General features: G+C 35.3%; 1 protein-coding gene across 1 annotated transcript; it reads left to right on the plus strand.

The window, feature by feature from the left end:
- Positions 1–17,895: 17,895 nt before the first annotated feature.
- On the plus strand, positions 17,896–25,070 carry LOC121474531 (uncharacterized LOC102725191 homolog). The gene is made up of 5 exons (XM_041727463.1): positions 17,896–18,228; positions 20,394–20,478; positions 21,935–22,077; positions 22,871–22,950; positions 24,936–25,070. The coding sequence occupies exons 1-5, from the start codon at positions 17,923–17,925 to the stop codon at positions 24,955–24,957; spliced, it is 636 nt and encodes a 211-aa protein (XP_041583397.1). The 5' UTR covers positions 17,896–17,922; the 3' UTR covers positions 24,958–25,070.
- The last annotated feature ends 33 nt before the right edge of the window (positions 25,071–25,103 follow it).

The raw sequence follows: 25,103 nt of genomic DNA on the forward strand, positions 1-25,103 counted from the left end.
GTTAAGCACTACTTTATCACTGTAGTTTGCTGAAACTCAGGTCAGAATTCTACAAAGTAAACTTTAAAAATATAAGAAATCATTTAGAGAAATGAATTCTTCATCCCAGGAAATGATTTTCAAGTCTAGAGAAGAAATTTCCTTTGTCAGGTGGGGGGGAGTAGGGAGTGGGGAGGAGGAAATTTCTTAAACTGTCTTGAAGTTATTGTTAGGAAAAAAATGTTCTGAGGAAAGAGTCACATCTGAGGTTGGATACTTGTGGCAATAATAAAAAATAGTTGTCCATCCTGGATGTATCATTTGTCATTAGGAAAAAACAAAAGACAAAAAGGAAATAGTACTAACCTAAATAAGACATATTTATAATCACATTTTTTGACAAAGTTGAATAGGAGATAGCTGATTAATACCAATATGGCAATTTTCCCAAGAATGTAATTGGAAGACCTCACCATCATTCAAATCTTTGGATTTGCATTCCCACAGCTTCTTTCTTTCTTTCTTTTTTTTTTTTTTTAAGATTTTATTTATTTATTTGAGAGAGAGTGAGAGAGCACAATCGAGGGAGCCCAGGCAGAGGGAGAAGCAGGCTCCCCACTGAGCAGGAAGCCCCACCAGGGACTTGATCCCAGGACTGTGAGATCATGACCTGAGCAGAAGGCAGATGTCCAACTCACTGAGCCACCCAGGTGACCCCACAATTTCTTTTGAAAAGAACCAGATTAAAAAAAGTAGTCCCTCTGATTTTCTTCTTTAGGGTAAATTCTAGTGCAAGATTCTACTTATGATCCAGGAGTCGAAGAAGATTGGATTTCTCAGGGCTGTATGTTCCTCTCTGCAAGATTATCCGGAGGCAATATTTAACACCATCCACAAGAAAAAGCTAAGATTCATGGTAGGAAACATGATCTCCTTTTTGTCAGCTCTTCCTCATGTTATTGTTATGTCAGCAGAATTTATCACAGGGATTACAGTAAATGGATTTCTTATCATCATGAACTGTAAAGAATTGATCAAAAGCAGAAAGCCAACACCAGTGCAACTCCTTTTCATATGTATAGGGATGTCGAGATTTGGTCTGCTGATGGTGTTAATGATACAAAGTTTTTTCTCTGTGTTATTTCCACTCTTTTATAAGGTAAACATTTTTGGTACAGCAATGTTGTTCTTTTGGATGTTTTTTAGCTCTGTCAGTCTCTGGTTTGCCACCTGCCTTTCTGTATTTTACTGCCTCAAGATAGCAGGCTTCACTCAATCCTGTTTTCTTTGGCTGAAATTCAGGATCTCGAAGTTAATGCCTTGGCTACTTCTGGGAAGTTTGCTGGCCTCCATGAGCATTGCAGCTCTGTGTGTTGAAGCAGATTACCCTAAAAAGGTGGATGATAATGCCCTCAAGAATGCCACATTGAAGAGGACTGAACCCAAGATAAGGAAAATTAATGAAATGCTGCTTGTCAACTTGGCATTACTATTTCCTCTAGCCATATTTGTGATGTGCACTTTTATGTTATTCATTTCTCTGTATAAGCACACTCATCGGATGCAAAATGGATCTCATGGTGTTAGAAATGCCAGCACAAAAGCCCATATAAATGCATTAAAAACAGTGATAACATTCTTTTGCTTCTTTCTTTCTTATTTTGCTGCCTTCATGGCAAATATGACATTCAGTATTCCTTATGGAAGTCATTGCTTCTTTGTAGTAAAGGACATAATGGCAGCATTTCCCTCTGGTCATTCAATTATAATCCTCCTGAGTAATTCTAAATACCAACAATCTTTCAGGAGACTTCTCTGCTTCAAAAAGAATCAATGAAGAGGAGAAGCAATGTAAAATATTGTGTATTTCTTTAACATGGACTTATGTACTTATGATGGATTTAACATGGACTTGATGGACTTATGTTTGTTTTTGGTTAACTTATGTATTTTGTGTGCTCTTTTGGGCAATTTCCTTCTCATCTCCTATTCCCAGGACAGGTGAAGCACTAATTCTGAAGTGGGGTGGAATAGGATATTTCTTTTTCCAGGGATTGTATACTTAAAAATATTATGATAGTAACACATTTAAATAATTAGTACTTGCAGTAGAGTCCCTGTTGTGTTATAAATCAGGGAAAAATTCTCTGTTATCTGTCTTCTCATGTCTTCTGGTTTTGATAAGCAAAATCAGATTGATTTAGGAGAAGAGTTGGAATAGTATAATAAATTTGGCTATTTGGGTAAACATAACTATTTTTCAAAGAGCATCATTTGTGTAATTATTGCTAAAATGCAAATTATATACTGAAAGTGTATGTATGTCAAGACAATGTATTCAGATATACAGATTAAAGTCCTACTTTGCTTTCAATTTCAGTTACTAGTTCAGGTTTGTTAATGATAAGATGCAAATTGAGCTAGCATGCATGTGCATAGACACACACAATCCAGGGTCTCTGTGTTTTACAAGATGAATAAATCTTTTTCAACTCCCTGAAGTGTTAAACTGATGCCCAAAGAGAATCTGAGTGAGGTCATTGACTTTGAAGCCCCAGCAGGAAAATGTTCAACTGGTGTCTTGCCCCTCAACTGTGATGTTAACTCCTTCGAACTGGAATGTTGTCTGGGGTATGGCAACAGCAAATGACTTAAAGATCTAAGGTAAAAGTTTCTAAATATATTGATAGATTTAAGTGGATTCTGCTCCTTAAGTATCTTAAATAATCTTGCTTTAGGAAAGGACAATATTTTTTTTTTTAAGGACAATAATTTTTGTAATGTCTTACATCTCAGGATATGTTTGAATCTGTGAAACCTTCACTGGCTCCTAAACAAACAAAAAGATGTGTAGTTACTGTAATTGTAAATAAATTGTTGTCAGGTAAATTAGAAGTTGCAAGGGTGGAAAAAAAAATACCAAACCTAGACATGTCTGTGTGTGTCCCTGTGTGATTTGTTTACTTTACAAAATAGTTTTACACAGAATTGTTTACTTCATCCTCAGATCACTTTGTAAATAGGCAGTAGAATTATCTCCATTTTTACATGCATAAATAGGGTTGGAAGAGAATATTACACATTCCTAAAGTCCATCAGCTACACTCAGTAGTGTAATTGGAACTCAAATGTGGCTCTTCTGTCTCTACAGCCAGTACAGTCTTATTTGGTTTTCTTTCCATTACTGTTAATACCAATTTTAGATTCTGAAATTTGTGATAAGAAGCAATGTTTGCCCTATAATGTATGATACCCTATGACCTTTCTTCATTATGTCCCTAAAATGTCAACTAAAAAATATTTCACAAATCTCTTGAATTATCCTGTTAATTGGTCAAAACATTTATTTTTTAATTTATCTCATATTTGGCTTACTAATAGCCTAAAGTGATCTAAACAGAGGTCCCCCAATTTACAATTTAATATCACTCAACTCTGGGAATTTTCTGTGCCACTTTCACTTATTATGGGTCAGGGAAAATTAAACTCTCTACTGGGAAAAACTGGTATTCACTATGTTTCCAGCCTGAGCTCTGGACAATTGTGTAGCTGGAGCCTATTCTTTAGATAGCATGACCAATGAGTTTTTGCATCATACTGGGGAAGCCCTATGACCCCTTGTTTCCAAAGCCAAGTTGAAAGTCTCACTGATGCTAGTACCTGAATTACATAGTTATTCATGATACATACATCCGTATTGAGGTCTGATACCGTTGGGCCATTTATATCTTCTACTATATTCATTTTTTAAATTTAAAAAATAATTTTAATAATTGTTTTTTAACTTGTAAAATAATACAAAATATAGAAAATTGGGAAAATACAGAAATATAATAAGTGAACCTGATAGAATGCAAGGTAAAATTTTCATATACATTCTTTCAGCATTTGAAATCCATATACAGGGAAGCCGGGGTGGTTCAGCGGTTTAGCGCCGCCTTCAGTACAGGGCATGATCCCGGAGACCCAGGATGGAGTCCCACATCGGGCTCCCTGCATGGAGCCTGCTTCTCCCTCTGCCTGTGTCTCTGCCTCTCTCTCTGTCTCTCTTTGTGTCTCTCATAAATCTCATAAATAATCTCATAAATCTCATTAAAAAAAGAAATCCATATACACATATATGTGCATATACAAGTATATATATGTGTGGCGTAATTTATAACATTATGGAGATCATGCTGTATATATACTTTTTGCTATATTTTTACTTAAATTATGTGTACAAAGTTTTGCACTTGTAACAGCTTCATGTTTCATTTTATGGGTATAGTTTTGTTTTAACCATTCCTATATCATTAACCTGTATCTCCATTAACAATGAGAACTAAACAGTGGAAAATAATGTTGATATCAATGAAAAAAAAATCACTCAAACAAAACAAAACAAACAAAAATAAAACAAAAGTTTACAATTAAAGAACAAGGAGAATATTTTGCTATTATTACTATTCATACATGAGTAACCAAATTTGTACTACTGCCTTGAAAATTTTTGGTATGAGAATGTTTTGACATAGGTCTGTGAGCATGAGAATCCTTGGAATGAGCCTTTTGGCATGGGAAACTCTTGTAATGATGCCATGGTCTGGGGATTCCTTGGAATGGGGCTGTGGCATGGCAAGTATTCCAAGATTATAAAGAGGCACTAATGCCTTTGAGAGAAATTCCAATAATCAGATAATTAATTTTCTATGCCAGAATTGCTTTGCATTTTTTGTTATTTCTTACTGATCATAACAACCCTGGTAGAGAATATTATTATCTGTATTAAATATTAGGAAATATAAACGTGGAGAGACAAAAGAATTGGTTATTTATCTAGTCCTGAATCTTGCCTTCTAAATCTAAAGTCCTAATTTTTTTTCTAAACATAATTATGCATAAAAATTGCCTGGGAAATACTTTTTAAAGTGTGGATTTCTGGGCTTATCCTAGATTGGCTGAATATAGTCTCTGAGGATGGAGCCCCAAAGTCTATTTTATAGATATGCCCAGGCAATTCTGATGTAACCTGTTTACCAACCAAGGTTTGTGGCCCACTACTCTACAGCATATTAATGCTACTAACTGGATCCTTAAAAATATATTCATATCAACATAAAGTTTTTCTTGGGAGAAAATTTTTAAGGCACTTAAATAACATTCTTTTTCATTACAAAACATTCAAGTTATTGCTTAGCCTTTTATTTAGACTCTTTGGCTGAAAAGAACTGATTCACATTTTGGTCACCTAATGTATGTGGAATGCACATGAAATGATAAAGAATAAACACTGTCATGGAAATACAAAAATAAAAGCTGATGCTGGCCGAGTAAAAGGAAACTCTATAGATAAAGCTCAACAGCCATAATAATTGGAAACTTCCCTAGTGCTCCTCCAATATTATGAATCAACCTCTCTCTGTACATCCACTTTTCCTTCTCTCACTATAGGCAATAATTCTCCTTCATGGTGTGGAGGATATATAAATATATATATATATAATATTATATATATATATAATATTATATATATATATATTTCTTATATATAACCTTATTTTCTGCTTACATATATTTATAACTCTTATTTCATCATAAATACAACTAAGTCTACCATTCTGGACCTTGACTCTACCTCATGACTTCTTTTTATCTTATACTTCAATGTATATTGGTGTGTGTGATTTGACTTATCCCTCAATTCAAATTTTTCTAGGATATAACTGATTGCACATCTGTCATCCAATTATACACCTGTCATTGTTGTCAGGCCATCATTAGGATCTCTGGTAGGTCTAGGTACTGGTTATCCTTGGATTAGGGGTCTAAATATGAACCAATCAGATTCAATCTGGGAAGGTAAAGTCACTGGTCTGCCTAGGGCTCCCTGTCCCTTCAGCTGGGCTGTAAACAGAGAGGTTTCTCTGAAAACATCAGACTGGGGTTATCAGATTGATTATCACAAATCTGTATGCTTCTGTAATGCCTCATTTTTCAGGACTCAGATAAGGCAAAAGATACCCATAGTTTCCATGAAGACTTTTCATGTCACTGGGAGCTTAAAATCCACAAATAGGAATTTGATTTATCTTCCCTTTGTATTCTAGATAATTTTATGTCAAAGAGGATTTGTTATGTATTTGGACAAGGTCTTTTACTATAGAAGACTAAATGTATACTATTCAGTAAATAAGTAAATACTGAGAGTCAATTATGTAGATACACCGAGGTCCACATGTTTGTATGTTTATAGCTCTTGGGCACATCACAACTGTTTCAAAGCTGAAAATGAGTTTCAGGACAACTGTATTTGTTCTATTTTCTCTTGCTTCTCCCTCCGTAGATACAGCTCTCTTTTATATATCTCAATAGTAGACAATTTATATTTAATTAATCAATAAAGAGTTTTAGTTTTAACCATTGAGTTAAGTTATTAGAAAGATTTTATCAAGTTAATCCTGAAAATCCTGTACTTCTTCTGTGACACTATTTAAATAGTAAATCTTTTGAAAATTAAGATCTACCCTATATACACAACATATTTATCCACTCTTCAAATAATAAGAATTGCAAAATCTTATTGTATAAGAATTCCTTTCACTTTATAAGACAAGCTTCCTGGATTTTATTGAAGGGATAAATAGGAAAATTGCCAATAACTTTCACATAAGTAATTTCAGGATTAAAAGAGGTAATACAGATTTCTCTGATGGGGTTATGAATAGGCCATTGGCACTACTTATGACACCAAATATGATACAATATATTGTTTTCAGAAGGAGATACTCTGATCATAGCATAGATTAGCCTTGTATCAGTTAGTTGCCCCTGATTCCATGGAGTAAAGCGCAGGTCAATTTCAATAAAGGCATGAACTCTGGAAAATTAGTTCTCTGCGTGTTTGACTTGAATGGGATGAATCTCAGTGTGACATCCAGGGGACGATGGGAAATAGAGGTATTTTAAACTAAATTTGCCATTTTTGTCAGAGTTCTGCTGTGTGTCACAGATGTATAGTATAGAGGCTCCTTGACACATGGAAAGTAACACTCAGATTTCATGCTTCAAGTTGATGGTATTGAGTCATTAATGGAATTATTCTTTTTTTAAAGATTTGTTTATTTATTTGAGAGAGAGAGAGAGAGAGCAGGAGGAGGGGCAAAGGGAGAGGGAGAGAGAAAATCTCAAGCAGACACCCTGCTGTGCATAGAGCCTAACGCAGGGCTAGATCTCAAGACCCTGAGATCATGAACAGAAACCGAGTCAGTTGCTTAACCAACAGTGCCACCCAGGTGCCCAGTTCATGGAATTCTTACAACACTGTACAATGAGGCCATGCTATGAGGCCATAGATGAATGAAAGAAAGTATTTAATTCTTGAGTATATTTAATTTCTAACTCAGGGAAATTATAACAACAGTTGCCATACAGAATCACTGTGCACAAAGCACTTATACTCATTAAGTACATGTTATATCAAGAAGTGCTCTTTCAGTGTATGCCAAATATTGTTCTCTAATTTGTCAAGGGGTATGTAGTTTTATAGAGGTGATAGGGCAGTGGAAATAAATTCCATGGAATTATTCCATGGAAATAGATGGGAATTAGAAAGGATGGGGCTTTATTGACCTAGTTTTCTTGGTAATGATTCTGAACTTTCAAATGTGTTTTCATTTTCAGAAACCCTTGTTGTTGTGATATGTCTTACTAATTAATTTAAGAAGTTGCTAAGTCTGTGCTTATGTCCCTTTTTAAAAATTGTACTTCCCCCTGTGGTCTGTGTTTTTTTTTTTCAATATCTAGTTTCATGTAAGTAACATAAAATGGCGTTTTTTTTCTTTAAGCCATCATTCAATTATTAATAGGTTTTGTTTTTACTTTTCAAATATATACTAAATTTTCTAAGAAATTTAGATAGTTCTATCAGTGTTCTCCGGGTTGTACCATAAGTACTACAATGTGTTAAAGCTTCTATAACTTTTTTTTTTTTTGCTTTTATAACTATTTTAATCATAATCACATTTATAAAAAGCAAAGCATTCCTTGGGGCACCTCAGTGGCTCAGTCAGTAAGCATTTGCCTTCAGCTCAGGTCATGATCCCCAGGGGTCCTGGGATGGAGCCTTGAGTTGGGCTCCCTGTTCAGCGGGGAGCCTGCTTCTGCTCTGCTCCTCCCCCTACTCATGCTCTCTCCCTCTCTCAAATGAATAAATAATTTTTAAAAAAAAGTAAAGATATGCTACCATATGAAAGAAGTTTTAGGATCTATACTAGTTATTCCCTTACTATTCTCTAAAACAGAGGTTCTCAAATTTAAGTGGACATCAGAATCACTTGGAGGGCTTATTAAAAGGATTGCTGCACCCCACCTCCAGAGTTTCTGACTTGGGTAGGGCCTGAGAGTTAACCCTTCTAAAGATGCTCATGCTGGTGGTCAGGGACCACACTTTGGGAACCACTGATTGAGAGTTCGTGTATTGTAAAGGCTAAGAACCTGGCCTCTGAGGCCAAACTGGATGGGTTTTCATCCCGGGCCAGCTGTGTATTAATTGTATAATCTTGAGCAAGTAATTAGACCCCTTCCTTCAGCATCCTCATCTGTCAGATGAAAAAAGAGAAGTACCTATTCCCAGAGGTTACTACGAGATTGAGTGTATTAACAGGTATAACACACCTAGGACAGTGTCTAGCACACAACAAAGACCTGTCCCAAATATTTAATGAGTCAAGGAAATATTTTAATTGCTGCTATGTGGAAGGCATGCCAATTATTTCTTAAATAAATTTGTCTACTGTTTTGAAACTAGACAAATAGAACTAGAATTCTATATTGGTACTGGGAGAAAAGAATTCAAATATGCTTTAGTTTAGAATGACAAAAAAGGTTAGTATTTCAATTTGGCATAAAAGTAAGCAAGTAATTTTGACTTCTTTAAAAAACAATAGACTGACCCAGGTGGCAGAACAAAAATTAGTAACCGCCCAGAAGGAGGAACCACAAAAGGACAATAGCCCCTGCAGATGGGAGTGAAGGAAGGTGTCAAGAGCCTAAGGAGTATGACAGAAAGACAGATGAGAAGGCAATGTTCGCCATCTTGCCTAGGTCATGATTTCAGCTGTGGGACATTGTTGTGCATTGGCCTGGTGAGTAAATATGGAACAAGCCATCTGTGGAACATCACTCCCACGCCACCCATGGAGATCAGTGGAGCATGTTTTTATCAGTGTGACTTGAACATAGATGACTGAGGGAGAAAGTCTCTAACCACAGTAAATTTGAGAGGCCCTTTGGAACAAAGGGGAAACAAACAAACCAAAACACAAATCAACAGACAGGCTTTGAACATTAATGACATCAAACCAGGCATTCTCTGGCCTAAGACCGAACAGCCAGTATAGGCACAGTGTGAAAGCATCATACATAATTAGAGATACTTTATGCTTATTGACCCTGTTTTGTAGATAAACTTATCATGAATGTATTGCCATTTCTGGTAGTGATCAGAAAGCATGACTTTCTGATAACAATCATAATCATCTGTTAGAAAAATCTATTCTAAAATTTATTGAGGTTCTGTGGTGCATCAAGCATGACTATCTTAATGGTCCTGAGACTGGCCCTGAGAATTTACCTTGATCTATCTGGACAATAAGACAATTAGTATAGGGGGCTCTTCCCTCCCCTTAACAGAAGGAGTTGTTTCCAATCTCAGCTTCCCACTGGACTGTTAGCATTTCCCCTTGAAAAATAGGAATGCAACTTTGCACAGGCCTGCAAAGCCGTCAGATGCTGGGCTTTCTCAGACAGTTCTATGAATAGCTGGCAGCCAAGTTCAGCAAGGCTGGTCCCAGAAACTTGTTAGTCACTTTGATCTGGCCTCCACCTCCATTGATAAAGTTGCTTCCAGATATGCTTTGTGAAAGAGAGAAGTAGCAGGAGGAGGAATTCCTATTACCCAGAAAGTTCGCTCACCATGTGTCCAAGAGCATCATCTATCTAGAGCATATTAGGGGGATCAGAAAACTTAAGTCCTCTTTTTTCCTGATCTTTGCTTGTATGTTTGTTACTCTAATAAAATCCATTCCCTAACCCACACTGTGTGACATGTCAGGTGATGAGTGCAAAGAGGCCTGCCTCGCACAACTGAGTTGAGGATAGTAGGTTAATTTTATTTCCAAAATTGTAGAAAATTGAGTACACTCAATTCTACTATCATTTTCATGAATAAACAAAGCAAAAGAATAAAGTTGAACACTGGGGAAAACAACACAGGGAAATTATCTTGGCAACTCGAGTTATAAACTGGGATAAGATTATAAGTAATGCACTGCCACCCAGTGGCACACTTTCACTTTAAATGAAATAATGGTTTATAGAGTTCAAAGACTCCAGCCACTAGGAGTCTTTGGTCAGGAAATTTTATACTCCACTAACAAAGTACGAGGGAAAGAGAAGTTAACACTCACGTCATAGGAAATTTTGAACCAAATGAGAGTATATAACTAACCCAAGTCAAACAAGCAAATTTTTAAAAAAGCAAAACCAAAATCATTTATAAGATAATTGGAAACTTGGCTTTTGCCTTGATACTCAATATCAGGGGTCCCTGGGTGGCGCAGGGGGTCCCTGGGTGGCGCAGCGGTTTGGCGCCTGCCTTTGGCCCAGGGCGCGATCCTGGAGACCCAGGATCGAATCCCACATCAGGCTCCCAGTGCATGGAGCCTGCTTCTCCCTCTGCCTGTGTCTCTGCCTCTCTCTCTCTCTCTCTCTCTGTGACTATCATAAATAAATAAAAATTTAAAAAAAAGATACTCAATATCAATGATTTGTTGTTCATATTTTTTGATATTGTAGTGGTACTGGGCTTATGCTTTAAAATAAAGTCACTTTTGTCTTTTAAACATTCCAAGATGATCACTGATAAAATGATGTGATGCATCAAATTAACATGCAGAGTGGAGGGAGATAAACTGGAGCTATATTTGAAGCAATTTGAGTTATAAATTGAACATTTTTAAAGTTGCATGATGGTTACATGGGGATTCATTACATAAATCTGTCTACTTCTGTGCATATTTGAAATTCTCTATAACAATTTTTTTCAAATATTACCAGGACATATATTACCCTTGATTATAGGATTTGATTAGTAAAAATAGTGTTTTCCCCATAAATTGTTTTGCCGAAATCAGTAGGTTAAATCATAGGTGAGAAAGAAGAATTTACAATCTTTGTGTGCCTTATAAATGAGCATGGAGGAAATTAACACACACCTTCTTAAGTCCAAGGGAATTAGAGTTGAAACAGCTTCTTGGGATGCCTGGGTGGCTCAGCAGTTGAGCATCTACCTTTGGCTCAGGTCATGATCCTGGGGTTCTGGGATCGAGTCCCACATCGGGCTCCCTGCAGCGAGCCTGCTCCTCCCTCTGCCTGTGTCTCTGCCTCTCTGTGTGTCTTTCATGAATAAATAAATAAAATTAAAAAAAAAAAAACAGCTTCTCAAGCATGTTTGTATCAAGGGTCAAACTCATGTCGACTTATAAAACGGATGACTAAACAAATAACAAAAGATGAATTGTCAAGACTTATTATTTAGTAAACTGCACTGGAGTGCAGTTAATTTCTCTCTCTCTCCTCTCAGTATCTAACTATTTGAGCTCCCAAGTATGCTGATTTTCTGACCTTTCAAAAAAGAGCAAGGGAGTTACTGCCTTGTTGCTAGGTTTTCGGTAACAATTAGAGGTCCTTTCACTCAATGATAGAGGTGTTTTCACTTTTTCTCCTACTCTGACTTGAGTCTTTTAGGAAATTAATTCCGTTTCTTAGCAACCCAGATGGGTCAAACTTAAATATAGTAGGGTTCTTTTGTAAAGCAAAGGCTAAATGTTTCCCTTATAAAACTGTTTGTTTAGACTTGCTAGGCTTTGCAGAAAAGATTTGCTGAGATATATTGCCCTAGAAATTTTACAAAAAGCTCAGTTTCAAATGGTGAGTGAAATTATTGATTTTCTAACAAATTCTCCTGCTTTTGTTTTATTTTGAATTGTTCTACTTTGTCAATTTGACTAGCTTTTTAGAATCTGTATTTTTATATGAGATAGATGAATTTATTTATGAAAGAGTAGTATCTTTATGTATAATATTGTAAAAGGGAGATTATGAAAAATGTATTAAGAAGGAGAAAGTTGAGCACCTGGGTGGCTCAGTGGTTGAGCATCTACCTTAGGCTTGGGTCGTGATCCCGGGGTCCTGGGATTGAGTCACACATCAGCCTGTGTCTCTGCCTCTCTCTGTGTCGCTCATGAATAAATAAATAAAATCTTTTTATTTTTAGAAAAAAGGAGAAAGCCAAGCTGGAATAAAGTGCTGAATTTCTTTATAAACTTACAAATATGCAAAAAAAAAAAAAAACCTTTACAAATATGCACGAACTTGTGGTTCACTGTGCTCTTAATAGCACACTGCTTTACAATGCTTTTTCTTATATCGACAGCATTGAGGTATTGGGTATATAACCTATATTTCTTTAAATATCTATTACCCCAAATACTAATATTACAAAATTAGATATGTAGGCAAAAAAGCTTAGATTTGCATACATTTGCTAATCAAAGAAATTTATTTCTTTTAACTAGCAGATCATTAAAAACAGATAAAATAATTTGTGACTCTCCAATTAAAAATATTTGAAGAATACATTAAATGAAAGCTTGTATTTTATATTGCCACTTGTATATAGAAGCTCTCCATTAAAAAAAAAAAAAAAAGAAGCTCTCCATTATTTAGGAAAAAAATATGATTAGATATTTGGGGTTTTAGGTACAGTTTTCGAAAACAGAATCTGTAATTTTCAGTTTTTGACAAACATAGAATTCTTATCATTCCTCTTACTGAATCACATAAAATTTGCATTTTTGTAAGACTGGAAAATGGTTGAATAATAGTATTTCACATTGCTCAATTTAAAATATGCTACATAGGATTTGTAAAGCTAGAAATCCTTGTCTCAACAATTTTATAATCTAATTCAGAGACAGAGTTTGTAAATAATTCACTTTAATAGGTGCAAGGCAAAACATATCTTCAGTCTCCATTGTTCTATTCAGAAGGAAGGAAGAATCCTGAAGGGGAAGCTGGGAACACTTCTACTGGAGATGGCATTTAAAAGGGTCCTTCAGATATAAGAATAATTTCATAGGTGGAAAGTAACTGTGCTTACTAAATGCAGAATAACCTATTCTTTCATTTTCAATGAGACAACTCGGCCAAAATATAACTTCCATAATATCAACATTTACCACAAAACCTTGGACTGAATGAGAATATTGCTGGTTTATTTTTTTCCTAATTTCTAAACCACACATCTCATAACTTTGTATTTCTCTATGTTACAGCTTTTACCATTTAAAGTAAGTATGATGATGAGATATCACCATCACAGACTTCAATCATTCAGCTAGGTCACCAGGTGATTTCTTTCATCTGAGGTGGCTATGGACTCCGATGAACTATGCTAATACATGATTCATATACTATAAAAGCCTAATGTTACAGACATATTATTCAAATGAATAGCATGTAAGACTAAATTCATAATATAAGGACAAAATAAAGTATCACAAAAATTGGAGAGAATTTATTACCATTTAAAATATTAATTTAGTAAAAAAATTAAAAATTTAAAAAATAAAATATGACTTTGTTTCATTTTTTGTTAGTCAGGAATCCCCGAGACATAAACAGAGACAGAGGCACGTCTCAGTGTCAGCAAGGTACTGGTGAGCATGTCTGTCTAGTCAGATAGAGATCTAGGCCAGTGTTACATTCTCCCACCACAGCCTCTTACTTTATGGCTAACTCTCTTACTGCCTTGATACTTGTTTTTATGTCAATTAGACTTCCAAGGTCTTGGCCTGGTTTTATCCTTCCGGTTTATGACCCTCCTGGTGTCAATTTCTTTCCAGCTGTATGTCCTGGTGAGGTACTTCACTATCTCATTCACTGACATCCTCAACCTCAGTGTCCTTTCATTGCAACAAATTACAAAACCCCTGACCACATAGCCAGATTTCTGAGCCCTGCAGGAAGTAGGTATGTGCACAATTTTAGCCAAGACTGAGGCTTCAGTGCTCCTAGAAGTTTAAATATATATTTTTACAGAAATGTGTAGGATCATGGGTGAGACAAGACTGATATATATATATATATATATATATATATATATATATATATATATATACAAAAAACAAGAAACAAAAAACAAAACAAAACATGTACTGGAACAAATTAACTATCCACTGTCTGTCAAGGACTTGATTTTCATCAATTCCTAGTGAGTCCAGAAGAATCCAGCATGAATACCAAACATGCAAAGTTATTAAATTACATGAAAAATAAACCGAACGAACTCATATTTTTGTTCTAGTTCATTATCTTCCAGTAGATTACTGGAAGATTACTGGATTATTGACTTCACGCGAAGTCAAATATCACCTAATTGTGATTTGGTAAAAACAAAATCAGAATAAGGAGAATTAATCATGTGGTTTTATATTAAATAGCCCCAGCTTATGAGAAGCCATACATATCGATCTCTAAATATTGAGGGATATGATAAGGGAAATAAAAATATCAAATGTGGGCCAGGGTACTCTTGTTTCCAAAAGATTAAAAAAATAAAAAATATATTTTTAGATTTATTTGAGAGAAAGAACACCTGAGTGCCTCCAGATAAATGGAAGACGGAGAAGGAGAGAGAGAGAGAAATCCAAGAAGATTTCTCTCTGAGCACAGAGCCCACCAACATGGTGTTCCATCTCAGGATGCTGAGATCATGACCTGAGCCAAAATCAAGAGTCTGTCTAACTGACTGCACCACCTAGGTGCCCCTAAGAGATTATCCATAGGGGGGCTGCCAACCTGCAAGCTACCCTCTACCCCTTCTTAAATGTATTTTACTTATGAACACTTTAAAATTCTATGCCAATATTCCTGCTGTTTACAGTGTAATACAAAAACATGGTATCAAAGTATTTTTTTAAAGATTTTATTTATTTATTTATTCATGAGAGACACACAGAGAGAGGCAGAGAGACAGGCAGAGGGAGAAGCAGGCTCCATGCAGGGAGTCCGACGTGGGACTCGATTCCGGGTCTCCAGGATCACACCCTGGGCCGAAGTTGGCGCTAAACCGCTGAGCCACCCAGGCTTCCCTCAAAGTATTTTTTTGAATTTAACTTACTATCCTTTGAATTTTAGGCATTGCTAAGAGAATAGTAATTCCACATTTTTATTTCCACATAATTTGTTGATTAATGTGGTATTTTAATGATTAAATTTAATTCATTTTACCAGTAATTTTATGGGGATTGTAAGTGGCTCTCCATCAGATTTGCTTCATTTTTACTGTACTATTTATCAAGAAGAGATAACATTTTTGAACACTTGGGGAATTTCAAATTTTCATAGTCAGATGATGAATGTCATTCTCTTTTTTGGTCTCCATTCAGTTATTTTTTTATTGTAGTAAGAATACTTAACATGAGATCCAATGTATTTTTTAAATTGTTATTATAGACAATATATGTCAAGTGCTATTCCACTGCATTTCCCTCATCATAGTGATATTGAGCATCTTTTCATATACCTGTTTTCCATTGGCTTATATAATTTTTTAATTTTTTTTTAATTTTTATTTATTTATGATAGTCACACACACACACACACACACACACACACACACAGAGAGAGGCAAAGACATAGGCAGAGGGAGAAGCAGGCTCCATGCACCGGGAGCCCAACGTGGGATTCGATCCCGGGTCTCCAGGATCATGCCCCCGGCCAAAGGCAGGTGCTAAACCGCTGTGCCACCCAGGGATCCCCATTGGCTTATATTCTTTAGAGTATATTCAGTTTTTTAATCAAGTTCTTTTTGTTGTTATTGTTGCTATTGAAGTGTAGGAGTTCCTTACATATTTTGGATATTAATCCCTTATCAGAGAAATGGTTTGCAAATGTTTTCTCCCATTTTGTAGGTTGCCTTCACTGTTCATTGTGTCCTTTACTTGCATATTTCCCATTCCCTTGACTTTTTTGTTTTTTGGGTTTTTGTGTATGTGTTTTAGGTTTTTTTTTTTTTTTTTTTTTTTTTGCAAAAGTTAAGTAGACTCTATTAGGTAATAGCTATGGTCTTGTTCTTTTTATTTTTCAGAAAAAAATTGTCTTTTGTGTATATTGAAATTTATCCAACCTGATTTAATGGTTAATTTGTTTTTTTTTTCTCTAATTGAGACAAAATTTACATAATTACACTACTTACCACACTGACATGTACAACTTAGTGGTTTTTAGTATGTTCACAATCTTGTGAAACCATTACGACTATCTAATTCCAGAACATGTCTATCTTCCGCCTGCTAAAATCTTGTACCTGTTGGCAGTCAATCCCAATTCTCTCTTCCCATATCCTATGGCAAAAATAAAAGATTTTTTATTTTAAATCACTGAGTTTGGGAGAGTTTATAATATAACATTATTGCAGATAAGCTGACTTAACCACAGGTCTATAATTACAAGTATATAATGTATTTATATTTTGTTTAAATCTATTTATCATTATGATCTTTTTCCATAAACTATTCTTCCTTTTATTTTTTCATATTTTTATTTATTTACTCATGAGACACACAGAGAGACAAAGAGGCAGAGACACAGGCAGAGGGAGAAGCAGGCTCCAGGCAGGAAGCCGGATGCTAGACTCCATCCTGGGCCTCCGGGATCACACCCTGAGCCAAAGGCAGGCACTCAACCGCTGAGCCACCCAGGCGTCCCTATTCTTCCTTTTATATTTCTTATCTTGGTTAAGTAATTTTGTATTATCACCGATGCATTAAAACTTCTTGATGTGCCACGAATGACTTTTGCTAATATAGCCCAAAATTTTTTTCTGGCTTTATATATCATAGTATTTCCACTGTCTCCTCACATACATAGGCTATATGCCAACCACATTGTACTTCTTCCTTTTCTCTCAATGAGCCAGTCATTTAAAAAAAAATTATATTAGAATTTGAAAAGCAATTCATTATTTTATTATACGAAATATTGTATAATAAAAGCATTTTCTAGTAACATTTTGACAAATACATTAAATCCTAGAAATATGCCAATGATTTCCTTGCCACTGGTCAGCAAAAAGCAAATCCACGATTCTTATCCACAGATTCCAGTGGCAAAAGCTATGATTCACTTGTGGTGGTTTAGGTGACCATAGGTATCCTAGAAATAGCTTTTAATAAATTCTACATACCTTTTGTGCCTTGGTGAAATGTTGTTTACTTCCTTAGCAGCCTGGAACATTTTTACTTATCCTTCAAGATTGGTCCAAATGACTTTTCTTGTGACATCACTTCTGTTTTCCTGATAGAGTTAGCCCATCACTCTCCCTGTTTCTCACAGCACTATTGTAATATCTATCACATTATACAGGGTTTTTTGTTTGTTTGTTTTTGTTTTTTTTTTTTCTTTCATGTCTTTCTCCCAAGTAGCCCCATTACTTAAGGACATTGATTTCATGTTAATTATCTTTGAATTCCTAGCCCCTAGCATAGTGACTGCTGGGACCAGGGTGCTGAATAGATGATCGTAGCAGCCATGACGCTTCCCTCCCATTCCACACACATGCACCCATCATTTCTGAGCTTTGTTTTCCTGATTCATAAATCTTTCAGAGATTACATTGGCCTGGAGAAAAAATATCCAATTTATCATTGCTATAGTGGCAAATCACACCAACTGCCATGTCTGTTGCAGATTGCTCCATGTGAAAACACTCTCAGCCCAATGTATCTGGACTCCCAGAAAGGCAACGGAAGCAGATATGTCAGAAAAGTATGCAGTATCCCATACAAGACTTCAATTCCAAATGGAAAAAAAGAAGTCCTACAGCCACCACAATCTAAAATGAAAGTCAACGCATGGGAAATAAAGCCTCCTGATTTCAGTTATAAACTGTATAAATCTTTGAGATTTCCAGAAAAATCATCAAGGACTAGTAAGGAAGAACAAGGGAGGGGGGAAAAAAGTAATTTTCCAGAAAAAATGCTTCACCTGCCCAACATAAGGAATCATTCCAAGAAGGTCAAATCCCCTCCTTTTACAACTACATTCCCACATCTGGATTCACATAAAGCAAAGTTAATGTTTGTGAAGAGTGGAAAATATCCAAATGGTGTATACCTCAATCCAAAACCACATGATTTTCGACAGGTACAGAAGTGTGTTTGACTCAAAATAACATAAAACAGATAAGGAAAAATATATATTATTTTTATTCATTTCTTAAGTGTGACTATTACATGGGCAAAAAAAGGTATGTGCATATAATATGTATAAATTTACATCTTTATTTCCGATGGAACAGTATAGTTCAGATTTAGCAACAAATGACAGAGGAGAGAGGTAAGATCTTGGTTGATGTTTCAGCTGATGTTGATGATACAGTTTTCTCTGCCAGGTGGAATGAATAACTCTGGGATGGACTTTCTTAGTTTTTAGAACAGTTGGAACTTACATGTGATTGGGAAACAGACTTCAATTGCCAGTTTACAATCTAAAAAGTAATAAAATCAATTCATAGAATGAACAGATAAATAAATAAAAATTCATTATTTTTATTGACAAAGGGGGCATTATATTACTTTAACGAGTCTTTCTAATGATTAATTATTTAAACAATATGTGAACAAGAATTAGTTTTATAATTTAAAGTAGTGGTGAGGAGTATATATTTAAGGAAATGCAAATGAGGTCAAAATATAATTCCTCTAGAAAATGAATATATCCTTTACTTAGGCCTATAATTTAATGCATAAATAGGACTCTTGCTCAGTAATGAGGAAAGCAATAGGACTGATAATACCAAAAAAAAGCTATAAAAAGAATAAATTTTTTCTTGGAAAATATAAGAAAGCAGTTAGGAATGTGACCTCTTGGATTAGATTATCTCTCCTAGCCCTCTTATTTCTAATAATTTTGGACAAATTATTAAGTCTCTTATTTATAACATGAAATAACACTACTTCATATTTAATATGGTTCTTTTAACTAATGAAGGAGATGATTATTTACAAAGTACTTACAACAGGATCTGGAATACTGAGGTATTCAATGAGTGGTAACTCTTAGGAGGTCTTAGGATAAAAGCTACAAAATTCAAGAAGCCTTGATCCATAAACTTCTTTACTCATTTAGGGCATCCAAACCCTTCTATTTTCAGTAAATGAAATATATTACCTTTTGGAGACAAGAGGAAGTCAATTAAATAGCATATGCCATTGGTTTATTCAAGAATTTCTCTAGTTACAATTACAATTACAAAACTTAAGTGAGTAAAGTTCAAGGAATGGGGGATATTTTAATTTTAGCTGAATTAATTTGTGTTTATGAGAAAGTGTATTGGAGACAGTGCAATATAAATTGTGCAACCACCAGATGTCAGTATAATTTTTTAAATGAACGGGGCTCTACATTTTATTTGATTAAAGGGTGATAAATCTTGTGTTGGAGTTTCCTTTGGGACTTTTAATATTTTGCTGTTTGCTTCAGCAGGATTTAGAATCACTCACAAAGAAGAGGACTGTCTAACCTCCGCCTGAGTTCATCCTTTCGTGCCACATTGATTCAGCTTTCAAGCAGAAACATTTGTGATTTTTTAAGATTAGTTTCTGGAAGTGTACAAATTCTATTTCAGTTCATATAAATTAGTTCATTTAAGTCATCTAGGGATGCCTGGGTGGCTCAGCGGTTGAGCATCTGCCTTTGGCTCAGGACTCCGGGATGGAGTTCCACATCAGGCTCCCTGCATGGAGTCTGCTTCTCCCTCTGCCTGTGTCTCTGCCTTTCTCTCTGGCTCTCTCACGATTAATAAATAAAATCTTTAAAAAAAAATTTAAGCCATCTAAAAAAAATTAAGCCATCTAAAAAAAAGCACTTTGTGGTATAGCTTACTGAAAACAGTCAATAATTATTCTATGCCAGTCTCAGTAAGTTATTTAACTTTGTTAAATATTTTTATGTCCTTGAAATAAACTCAGCTCCAGAAACATAACATGTAACCCTATTTCATTTGAAAATAAATGCAAATTTTGAATGGATTCTTTTAGTTTCATGCTGTTAAAAATATTACGTCATTTATTCACACTAGGATATTTGAAGTACCCTATTCCACTATAAAATGAATTGGTTATACAGTATCTTGAATTAGATTATTCTTTCAAATTTTCATTTGCAAGTTGTAAATGCTATAACAAAATCATCACAATTGCATTTTGCCAGTGAAATAAACAATACTTATAAAAATCACATCACAAATACAATGTCAGTAGTAAACAATACTTATTAGTAATAGTAAAATCTTCTCTTTACATATCTAGTACCAACGTAATTTACCAAACTTCGTGACAGCTTGTGAAAGGGATCCTTTTGGATTAAAATTTAAGTCCAAACACTTAAGTACAGGTAAGTCATTATAAAGTTATGAATATAACAAAAAATAAACTTTCTGCATTATCTTAATAGTAATACTTAGGGTTAGTTCAGTCAGTTGGGCCTCACACTCTTGATTTCAGCTCATGTCATGATCTCAGGGCTGTGGAATAGAGCCCCATGTTGGGCTCTGTGCTCAGTGCAGAGTCTGCATGAGATTCTCTTTTCTTCTCTTTCTGTCCCTCCCTTCACTTGTGCTTTCTCTCTAAATAAATAAATAAATAAATAAATAAATAAATAATCTTTAAAAAACAGTGATACTTGTAAAAACAAACAACTAAAATGATTTTTTTAACTTATCATCTTTACTAATATGGTAAATTTTTTAAATGCCCAGTTAATTAATGGGAACAATCCACTTGCTTCATTATCTACAATTTTAAATATATTATTGGAGATTGAGTTTTTAACTCAAAGTGTTCTGTATAGAAAATCAATAGAATAAAAAAAAAGAATTAAAAAAAAAAAAAAGAAAATCAATAGAATAAATGCTTAAGAGTATAGACCAGGAAGCAAACTGTCCCAAATTACCTAAACTATCTCTTGGTCTATCTATCTGTAGGTGGGAATGATAATAATTGAATCTATGTCATAGAGTTATTGTGAGTATTAAATACATTATACATATGTAGATCACATTGTTAATAATGTATATATAGTACATGTTACCTGGTACGTGGAAATACACACACACACACAATTATTATCATGGTGCTATTTGAACAGTGTTTGTCCAGTGTTAACTGTGAATTATCTAGCATTCCTTATTTTGACAAGGATGATAATACATGCATACATGCATTCTATATTTACATATTATAGTTTTATATCAATTATAAACAAAAAAAATAAGATATTAATAGTGATTGTCCCTGAGTAATAGGATAATGGTTGAATTTTACTTTCTTCTTTTAAAAATGACAATCAAGTAGTTTTATAATTACAAAATTAAATTAATTTATTTGTAAGTAATATACACATTTTAGCACGGGTCATATTGACAAAAATATTGTCTATATGTGTAATTAAAATGGGACATGTCAACTTTTCTTATGTGTACTATGTGTAAGTAACTGTGGAAAAAAATATCATGGATACTTTATAAGATCCAGTCTCCGATCTCAAGAAATGTGTAAGTAAAATTTAAGGTAGAAGGCAAAATATGCCAGTCAAGTCACAAAATACTACTGAGAAGTTTAAAAAGAAATTTCCAGGGAAATAAAAGGTAGGATTTGAATTGAAGTTTGAAGGTTGACATTAATTTCAGTAGAAATGGTGGGCAAGATAAGGAAAATTTTATTTGGATTTGCATTATAAATTGTCATCAATTTATCTATCTTGGGCCCTGATCCCCAAGTATATTCTGAGAAATATCATGAATAAAGACCCATATAATTTCTAAGTTTCTCATTTGTCTCCCTATCTGTAGTACATGGGCACCACTCACCGAAAGATGATAAACAGAAGAACAGTACAGAAAGATTCATCACCTACAAGCCTCATGAATGCACCTGGGATTCAAAGCTAATTTTACTAAAAGCCCCGTGGCCTATTAAATCCGCTTCATACACGGTAAGCTTGACTTTCTCTTCCTCAGCTGTTGGGAAATGTCTCAAACACTGTTATTTTTTTTAAAGGTTTATGAATTTTTTTTTTAAGATTTTATTTATTTATTCTTGAGAGACACAGAAAGAGAGAGAGGCAGAGATACAGGCAGAGGGAGAAGCAGGCTCCCCACAAGGAGCCTGATGTGGGACTCGATCCAGCATCCTGAGATCATGCCCTGGGCCAAAGGCAGATGCTCAACCGCTAAGCCACCCAGGAGTCCCTCCAACACTGTTATTAATGATTGCTTTAATGCAGGAGTTTTTAATTTGTTGTTAGCATAAATAGGGAAAGATATTATCTCTAAAAGTAGAGCAGAAAGATCTCTGTTTTTTTCTTAAAAATGCAAACAGTGAATTATCCAGAATTTTGGATTTTCTTTTATTATTACAAAGATAGTTGGTATGGTGGATTGAAGCCTGAATAGTGTGAAGAATTTTCCCCAAAATTTACTCTCACCCCATTTGGAGCAGCCCATTGAGTGAACTGCATTCAGGAAGAAGACCTGACAAGAACACTTTGTCATACCCTCATCAAAAGATTTTGAGAAAACACCCTTTTACCATGGCTCAAATTCTACCCTGGATAAGTAAGGCTCCTTTGTATCCCTGTATGTTCAAAAACAGCAAGATGTGCATTTGGCATATGGAACAAGTTTTTAAAGTAAAGATTATTAAATAGCAATTTTAAAAAGACAAACAACAATTAAAGTCAGTACATGTCTGCTTTTGCTAACTTCCTTTGTGTTATCTTCCTTAAGAGACACAGAAGGCGGCGAGATGTGTACAGTGCATTTATGGATCGTGTGGAAGAAAAGTTTACCCAAACATGCAAGAACAGGTGGGCAAATCCTTCGAGATTTGTTGTTATATTAATTTGTTAGAGTTGGTACTCAAATGACTTTTTTCAATAATGTGTAATTTATCCTATAGGAGCTCCATCATAAGAATTGTAAATGAAGTATTTGCATGATGCTTAAATCATTTTAAGTGGAGTCTGAGAGAATCCAGTCCTTTGATCAGATAAATTATTATTTCTCCGAGATTCAATGGAATTTTGGAGAACTATCAGTGACTTTATCACAATTCCAGGTTTTGCTCAGATCCCCTCAGACTTCATCATTCTAGAACACATGCCAACCTGCCAAGAGTCAGCATCTGTATGTCCTTGCCCAGGGCTATCTGTGGCTGCTGGAGCTGCCCACAGCTAGTCAGAAGTGCTGGGGGTCACATCTCCCAGCAGCAGCCCTCAAGTAATAAGGGGGGTGATTGTTCTGCACTGCTGCTCCCCAGAAATCCCCCAGGGGGCCAAACTCCAGTTGTCCAGTAGTGACTTGCAATTTGTTGACTTCCTTCCTGTCTCGCTTGGTCACATGCTTACCTTGTCACCATTTTACCTTCACTTGGGGACCCCCTATGTTTTCACTATAATCCTTGCCAAATACTACTTGTGGGAAAGCCTAAACTATGACACCAGAAGGCAGTTAGTATAGTAGTATAGTGACCTTAGAAGGCAGAAAGCCTGGCTTTGAATTTCAGCCTGGCCACGTGATCTTGGGCAGATTACTCAATCACACTCTTCCTCAGTTCTTCAGCTGTAAAATGGGAATAATATGCACTGTCCTTAGATTCAGACAAGGTGGAGGCATCTGAGTCAATTAATAGCTTTTCTTACCTCTCTTTATGCGCTTGTCAATGGTCTGTGGGAAGGGGGGTGGCATATTAACATAGTGAATAGAGTTTGAGTTTTGGATTCGGTCAAAATGGCTTCAAATCTTAACCAAATCACCTATAAACGTAATCTTGAATGATTTGCTTACAATTTCTGAATCAATCTTTCTTAGGTTTTAAGAGAGCTAAGTGAAAGGGTATTATATATAAGCTGCTGGTAAAATCTCTCATATCTTCTGGATTGACTTAGCATTGATTATTATTGTTAATGATAATATAGAGATAGGGCTTTGTATAACCATAGAAAGTTACTTAATGACTATGGCTCAGTTTTCTCATCTGTAAAATGACAATAATAGTAACATCCATTTCATTGAGTTGTTGAGAGAAGTCAAAACTTTGTAAAACACGTGGGACATAGCACTGACAGTGATTACTAGATTACTAGGTGTTTTAGAAATAAAAATTTAAAAACTCTACATCTTGGGGTGCCTGGGTGGCTCAGTGGTTGAGCATCGGCCTTCAGCTCGGGTCGTGATCCTGGGATTGAGTCCTGCATCAGGCTCCCCAGAGGGAGCCTGCTTCTCCCTTTGCCTATGTCTCTGCCACTCTGTGTGTCTCTCATGAATGAATGAATGAATGAATAAATAAATAAATAAATCTTAAAACAAAACAATACAAAAAAAATCTCTACATCTTACATCTACAAAAAAAGTATCTAGGGACTAGTCAAGTCAAAAGTTGACTGAAAATAAAGAGAAGAAAAGAGGGCTGGGGGGTGGGAAGAGGAGAGAGAGAGAGGCTCTGCTTATGGACTTATGTAATGAGGGGAACCAGAGAGTTAATAGTCAGTAGACAGCTATCTGAGAGGAACAGACTATAGATGAATATGTAAAGAGGAGATTGGTGTCCAGTAAACTGGACAAAATGGAAAAAAATTATTTTATGTTGCAAGTGCTTGGTATGAATGACATAGGTTGTAGACTTATTCTTACAAAGTTTACAAAGTGATTGTTTCAAATTGCAAAGATCCTGCTATGCAGCGAAGTGGTGATCACCACAGCAATAGCAGGGGCTTCTCCTAGATAGATGATTTGTACTTGAGCTTAGTAATTAGGGGTTCCATCCTAATTGCTATCTTATATCCAAACACAGGCTCCAGTCACAAAGAAAATGACAGGGCAGTCCATCACCAAGTTACTTAAATGGATTGCAGAAAATCACAGACTCTTGCTGACTGCAGCATTATGAATTAAGGGCCTCCAGCCTCCTCCAGAACCTCACCCTTCCGAGCTGCTCCCACTGGGAAGTATCTTCACTTAA

The sequence above is a fragment of the Vulpes lagopus genome, chromosome 13, assembly GCF_018345385.1.
Source record: "Vulpes lagopus strain Blue_001 chromosome 13, ASM1834538v1, whole genome shotgun sequence".
In the NCBI taxonomy this organism is placed as follows: domain Eukaryota; kingdom Metazoa; phylum Chordata; class Mammalia; order Carnivora; family Canidae; genus Vulpes; species Vulpes lagopus.

Excerpts from the sequence above, each read along its gene's own strand:
- LOC121474531 (XM_041727463.1), top strand. The coding sequence starts at position 17,923 with ATGAAAGTCAACGCATGGGAAATAAAGCCTCCTGATTTCAGTTATAAA. Across the intron at positions 20,479-21,934 it reads GTCCAAACACTTAAGTACAG|TACATGGGCACCACTCACCG; the intron begins GTAAGTCATTAT and ends CCCTATCTGTAG. Across the intron at positions 22,951-24,935 it reads ACCCAAACATGCAAGAACAG|GCTCCAGTCACAAAGAAAAT; the intron begins GTGGGCAAATCC and ends ATCCAAACACAG.